This window comes from Clupea harengus, chromosome 7 (assembly GCF_900700415.2).
Source record: "Clupea harengus chromosome 7, Ch_v2.0.2, whole genome shotgun sequence".
Taxonomy (NCBI): domain Eukaryota; kingdom Metazoa; phylum Chordata; class Actinopteri; order Clupeiformes; family Clupeidae; genus Clupea; species Clupea harengus.
The window spans coordinates 4,280,870-4,288,369 of NC_045158.1; the positions used below are offsets into that span (position 1 = coordinate 4,280,870).

Here is a 7,500-nt window from a genome sequence, read left to right on the forward strand (position 1 = left end):
GTGCATGCTTTTGTGTGTGTGTGTGTGTGTGTGTGTGTGTGTGTGTACGTACGTGTTTGTGTGTGTGTTTGTTTAACTGATGTCAACATGTGTGTTTGTGGAATGTGTGTCAGTATAAGTCTTCTTAAAATGATTGTGTGTCTCTACATCCCCGTCCGTCTGTGTGTGTGTGTGTGTGTGTGTGTGTGTGCATTGTTAATATTTCTGTGCCGTGGGGTTGAGAAAGTGCTGTGTGTGTTGTGTTGTCTGGCCTAATGGAAAATGAGTTGAGGTTGAGCTGAGGAAGCGTGGGCCGCCCGCCGGTGGTTTGACAGCAGCCCCAGCCACTCGTGGGAAACCCTTTCTGCACGGTGCAGCCATGCTCACCAAATCCCCCAAAACTGACCGTGTTCAACTCCTCAGACGTGCAGGGAACTCGTGCAGGCAGGCAAAGCGCCTTCCGACGGGTTATTTATGAGGGCTGGCATCTGTGGAAAGAGGGGGGGGGGGGGGGGGACTTCATGGCACCCTTAATTAAAAAAGGCTTTTTTTTCCTCTTTCTCCCATTTTACTACACACGTTTTCACTCGCTAGGCCCATACCAGTGTAAAGAGGCTCCAGACTTGTCTGCCATTGATGTTATTCATCGGAAATGTGTTAATCAGGACAGAAGAAGAGACACGCAGGACAGTTAAGCTCCAGTTAATATCTCCCATCTCAGTCATTGTGGAAGCGCTTTTGTTTTGGACCCCGAAGCAGTGAGGCAGATTTTTGTGTGACGTCTTCCCACCATAGCCATGGCACAAGCACACAGGGGAGGAGAACCAGCCCTACTGGACCTCACGATCTCAGGCATGGCTTCGCCACGTTCTGGGCGGTTTCATGTCTGAGCCTCGTTTTATTCCCAGGCACCTCCTGCCTCACGGCTCGTGCACGTAGAGTTTGGGAGTGCCGCTTGCGTCCTGGTGTTGACAACGAGAAAGAGAGAGAGGGTCGATGCGCGCTCGGAGTTTGTTTTGTGGGTTTGGCATTTCTGTGTAGCTCGCCTCTGTGGGAGTTTGTTTGTTTGTTTCGGCCTGCAGTCAGGAAAGACTCTTGACTCCCATTTGTGTGTGCCAGCGCTATGAGTAGCTCAATCACGGTCAAATCAGATTTATTTATTTTATTTTATTTATTTACAAATGTGAATGAAACCCCCAAAAATCCGACAGTTCTGTGAAATGGATGGAAACGTTGATCATTGTGGACCTGACGACCAGTTTGTGCAATTTAGCTCTGGAATGTTTTTTTCTTTTTTTTTTTTTTTTTTTTTAGAGGCTACTTAAAAATGTTTGTTTCTGCTTAGTAGCCAGTAGTCCATCTACCATGACAGTCCATGTCTTTTCCAGCACTGTTTTCCACCACCAGACAGCTTGTCGGCTGTCTCCAGTCATGCCTAACCCCTGAACATGCCGAAATGCCCTTTTTCTTCTCATAAGCATTACATTCAATGGCCTGTTTTCCCTTCAGTTCGCTGTTAAGAAATGAAGGTATCTGTAAAATTGAAAGTTGGGTAAAAGTTCACTGAAGTTATCACATTGTTGGTTGGTGCCACTCTACAGGATAGATCATGGACTTTTTTAAAGATTAAGCTGTGTGTGTTAAATCTGTGCTAATATGTTTAGCTATGCTCTATTTGCTTTTTTGACGGATAAGTAAGCTTATCTGTGTTTTACCGTAAATCGTTCACTAGAACAAAGACATTACAGATAGTTCAATTGTTGCCGGGAAACGTGTCATATTTATGAATCATTCTGAAATTGTATCCATTGGAGTTATTTATTGAATAATCAAGTCATTTCTGCCTTATGATGGTGTTTACGGTTCACGCTTGTGTCTCGTGTGTTCGGTTTGGGAAATAGAACACGGAAATGACTAACTAGTTGCCTCGACTTGACAACTCTCGTAAGTTGCTCACATCCGGCTGATGCTGAATCTGATCATCTATGTGTATTTGTAGATGTCCGTGCAGTCAACTGGCACCCTGGCGTTTTGACTCTGTGTTCAAGTTGATTTTGTGTTTGACATACCCACTGACTGAGACATTTTAAGGGGAATCTCCTGATTGTGAAACCTTGGGAATCCATACCAGCACCTGTGACAAACATGTTATTTTGTGGGTTTTTGTGTTGCAGTTCTGATTCATTTTCTGAATCAGAACTGCACAAAAACTCCGTAGACTGACTCTCTGAGCAAACTCTCTCTGCTGGTGTGAGTTTAATAGCTTGGACATGGACTGGTTTAAGGGCCAGCTTTGCAGCTCAGTAATTGTGTCGACTCCCTGATATAGTTCCTGCTAAAGAGTAGGAGAGACATGATCACCTCTGCCTTTCCCCCCTGCAGAGAGAGAGAGAGAGAAAGAGAGCTCTCTAAACGGAATAGAAGCGTCCGTCAGCAGAGTCTCCTTGGGCTCCAGCTCTGCCTGCCTAGTTACCATGGCAGCGGCTGTTGCTGGTTTGGGGTGCAGATTTGTTTGTAAGGCTCATATAGACCTGAGTGTTCCGTCGCACGCAAGCATGCACGCACACACACACACACACACACACACACACACACACACACACACACACACACACACACACACACACACACACACACACACACAGGTGAATGGAAGTGACAGGCTGTATCCAGAGCCCCACAGCAGAGCACCTCCACCCTCGTTGGCTCTTCCCACTCATCATGGTGAGCGGTTGTGTGTGCGTGTGTGCGTGCCCATGTGCGTGCCCATGTCCGTGTGTGTGGTCGTCTGAGACGGAGTGACGCAGGCTCATCCGTTGGCCTGATGACTAGCCCTACTGCACAGTGACGCACTGGGCAGGTAAGCTAACTGGGGATTGTGACAACACAGAAAATTGTTCTGAACTCATTTTGGAATGCGCGTGTGTGTGTGTGTGTGTGTGTGTGTGTGCGCGCATGCATCCGCTCTTCAAACTTGATGAGCATTGACTATCATGATTCAAGTTAGCAGGGGAATGAAATCTCCAAGATGTCTTCTCATTCAAGCCTCTTCCTTTTTTCCCTTTTCTTTCTCTCTTCTCTCTCTCTTTCTTTCTCTTTTCTCTCTTTTTCTCTTTCCCTTGTAGACTTCTGGTGAGGCCCCAGTCACTCCCAAATACAGCAAGGAACAGCGTGACATCTTCTTCCCCAGCACCTTCTCCGCCTCCTGCCTCGGCGGGTCCCACCACGGCCCCCAGACGCCCACCGCCGGGCTGCCCGGCTACGACAGCCAGCCTCTGGAAGCCAGGCAGGGCAAGGCACCACGGCTGATCCACTCCCACTCACACTCCCACTCACACCCTTCCACGCCCACGCACGGCCCGGCACTGCCGTTCTACTCCCCGCCCCCTGCCAGCCAGGACCAGCAGCAGCAGCAGCAGCAGCAGCAGCCCAGGAAGCCTGCGGCCAACCTACCGGCGGCAAACATGGCCGCCAACTTCCACCCCCACACAGGTGAGCCACTCGGAGGGGAGAGGAGGGGAGGGGGGAGAGGGGTAGCCGTGTGGGGCTCACTGGTCAAACTGCTGTCAGAAACGAAATGTTCTGTTTGGCAAGAAAGCAGGTACTTTCATCCAAAGTGGGTAGTATGTATGTTTCTTATAGACACATGGATATCACTGACTATGATTTGAAAATGATCTAAGTGCTGTTTGTGCTTTCCATGCCCAGCTGTCTCTTTTCTGTTTCTGTATGTAAACATTGTAGTAATCCCTACGGGGTCTTGGGATGAAGCCGGCCTACTATCTCGTGGAGAACGTGTAATGGGGATATGAGTAGCTTGTGTGGGTGAGGTGTCTTCTGTGTAAGACTGAGGCATGGAAAGCATAGTACAGCACCGGATGAGGCAGAGGAGCACCCTCTGTGTACAGTACAGGGTGCCATCTTAGACTTTTTTTTATGCAGCTTGGTGTAGATTCTCACGTCAATGTACAGAGATGAAAGTGATAAAAACCTTACTGGTCATAACTTAAAGACACAGCATTTACACTTGTGTCTGTGAAGTGTCAATAAGTTGTTTTTAAAGGGAGTTCGGCAAATTTTGTAACTGTACCAGTAGGGGGAGCTGATTCTCCCTTAATATGTTAGTTCTCTCCATATTTTCGAGCTTTTTTGTGTGAATACAATGTACACTACCGTTCAAAAAAGACTAACTTACTGAGTGGCAGCGTTCAGCTTTAATGCCGCAAAATGTATTTAAGTGAAAGAGAGTAGAGAGGAAGGTGAAAGGAGTATTTTTTTAGGGGCAATGTCTTTAAGACTCCCGTCACCGCTTATGGTGAAATAACAAAAACACCTGCGTGCATCAGTCCATAAACAACAAGAAACCAAAACTAGAAGGTTCGAGTTGCCCTCAATGATCATCCTACAACAAAACCATATTCGAAATGGTAGGGCAAACAGTCCCAGCAAAACTCCCATAGAGGAATGAAGGAAAGAAATTGTATCTCATCTCTGTAATAAGTCTAAACGTTGAGTACTTATTTCCATAAAGAGAAGAAGGGCGTTTAAAGGGAAAAGAATCCAATGAGATAATAATATAATCCACACAACTGTCCGGCTTATTTAGGAGACTATCAGAGGATCTGCGTCCATCTGCCTCTATTGATTCCCCTCCCATTGATTCCCAATTCCCATCAAAATCAGGTACATGTGAATGTCAGGAAACACATGTCAATGTCCATAGACCACTGGTTCTTTGGTAAGTTTTACTGTAAGGATCACTGTCGAGTCCAACTGCCCGTAATTTAAGACGATAATCGCCGTGGTGATATCACTGCATGTTTTGCTGCATATTCAGTCTGACTGAGGGGGCATATTCTGGCGGGAAAGTGAAGTCAATGCATACCCCCTATAGGAGCTCAAATTTACATTAAGGGATGTTACATCATTGTAAAAGAATTGCATCTGAACATGTGATATCCTTATAGATCTTTATAACAGCTATCGAACTCTCTCAACAGTGACACCTTGTTAAGCCATAGTTGTTCGGTTTCAGTCAAATGTTTGAATTTGCTTATTGGATGGATCAGGGAATTCACCATTTTTCAAATATATAGGGCAAAAACGTACAATGTAACACATCACATTTCCGTCTGTATTTACTGATACATATTGCCTAGTATACTTGTTCATGACCACACTCCCTCCCTTTCTCCTTGAGTCTGTCTCTCTCGCGCACACACATGCACACACGCACACACACACACACACACACACACACACTGATGAAGAGAATAAGGTGTTGGGTTGAGATGCTCTCTGCTCTCAGCATCAGGACACTGCGCTGAATTCTACCAACGGTTGCCCAGGCAACCTGGATGGAGAGGTTGAGAAGGAGTGGTGTGTGCGGGGGATGGGGGTGGAGGGGGGGGGGGGGGGGATTATTCCGTTTGTCATCAGCGGCAGCATCAGCAGTGGGGTTGAGCAGGCAGGAGATGCATTATCAGTCCTGTGGGAGCTGGCTGCTGCCTGGCTCCTCTTGATGATGATTTTGGCAGCTTTTCGGAGAGTAGCTAGCGTGGCATTAATATCTGGATACGCGTGTGTGAGCGTGAAAGCGTTATGTAATAGCCACTTGTGGACATCTCTCCTGCTATCTCACTCCCCCTATCACTCTCACACCCATGCACCCATGTTTACTTCTCTTATCAGACCTACAAACACAGGCATTTCCCAGACACACACACACACACACACACATTAATTCTTTGTCGTATGCATACACATACTGTATGCACACAGTGTCTTCCATGCTTCATTAGATAATCTGATGCTCCCTCACACAGCGGTGATTACCCATGTCTCTAATTAGACTATTTGGATGGCTGCATGCCTGCTCAGGTGACTGTGTGTGTGTGCACGTGTGAGAGAGAGACAGATAGAGAGAGCAGTAAATAATTACTCCAGAACTGTAGCCTCATACACACTTGTACTTGCTGACTCAAATGACACCATATACAAACACACAAAACAGTACTGCATAATCAGTTATAAAGCTCAGTTTAAAGCTCCCATTGTTTCATCCTGAGGGGATTTATTATATTCGACACTGACTAGCGGACTGTACATTATCCCACTTATTACACAGTAACACGCCAAAACGATAAAACATTCCTACAAAATATCTCCTTTTAAGTGATTTTGTTGCCGTTTCGTGGCATCCGCTGAGAGAAAAAAAAGGTCTTTGCACAAATTTGCTTGCTGACTTCAAGTTACACTGAATTTCCCTTAAGAAATGAAAGACATTTCCCTTCAGCTGTAGTGTAGACATCCACATAGGTGCATCTGGAAAGCACATTATTGACAGTACTGTTTAGCTGAATATATGGCTCCATCTAATGGCTAGTAACGCCATTGAAAACAAACTGTCTGTAAGGCTCTTTGCTTGAGTCCCCAAGTATATTTGATGCATCACACTCTTTTATAATGTCCTCTCCTTTTCAATCAGTAGATTTTTATAATGTCCAGCCCATTATTTTGTAATCAATTTGTGTGTGTACTCTGTGTGTGTGTATGTACTCTGTGTGTGCGTGCGTGTGCTTGTGTGTGTGTGTGTGTGTGCATGTGTGTGTGCAGCAGAGGACAGAGAGGAGTGTGGGCAGGAGGGCCTGGCCTACAGGCAGCAGGAGTCGCACCTGTGCCAGCAGATGAAGATGGCCTCCGTGTCGAAGGCGCAGGAAGCGGCCACTTGGAGCAGCGACGAGCCACCCACCTGCAGCGCCTCACAGGCCAGCACAGGTGTGTGTGTGTGTGTCTGTGTGTGTTAATGCTATTGCTGTTTTTGTTTTTGTTTATTTTCTCTCAATTTTTCTCCTCCCTACTCCTTTCCGGTTCAAGTGTCATTATTTCTAGATGCTTTTCTGCTCACTGGGGCTCTGTGTCATTACAGCAGTCATTAGGTTGTAATGTTAGTATCTTAATAGCAGTGGTCAGTGAAACACAGAGTCATGGGAAAGCCTTTGATGTTTCTGATGAAATGGTATTGTGAACAGGGCTGAAGCCAGGGTTTGGCTGGGTGAAGGGGTTAAGAATTTTCCATAAACTATGTATACACTGTTAAAAGTAGGCCATTTTACTTGAAATGAACATATTTTGTTTTGTGTGTGTGTGTGTGTAACCTACATGCATCGTGTCATTTATTCAGTCCTTGGCTTACATAAGAAAACAAACCTATAGTATTCTGAACAGTTTTGACATTTTGACTGGTTTCTAGCTCTGGTCTCTATGTTGGTTTGGTCTGGGTTTGGGCATTGTTAAATTAGACCTTATTATCTATTTGTAGCTGTGGAGGATGAGCGTATTTATTTTTATGCTACAATACTTAATAGTTTTCATATTAATTAGCCCTGACTAGTGAGCGGTAAGTCATCTAGCATCAACATACAAGGCGTGGTGCATGGTGCTTAACACTAGCCTGGGTGTTTGTGTATAGTCAAAGGAGCTTTATTGTCAATTACTTTGCATGTTAAGACATACAAAGGA

General features: G+C 45.6%; 1 protein-coding gene across 1 annotated transcript in view; it reads left to right on the forward strand.

Annotated features, from left to right (window-relative positions):
• The window catches only part of cabin1 (calcineurin binding protein 1), a 79,249-nt gene that overhangs the window by 67,442 nt on the left and 4,307 nt on the right, over window positions 1–7,500 (forward strand). Inside the window, 2 exon segments of the mRNA XM_031570213.2 lie at window positions 3,105–3,471; window positions 6,595–6,756. Coding sequence (XP_031426073.1) covers window positions 3,105–3,471; window positions 6,595–6,756 — 529 coding nt within the window.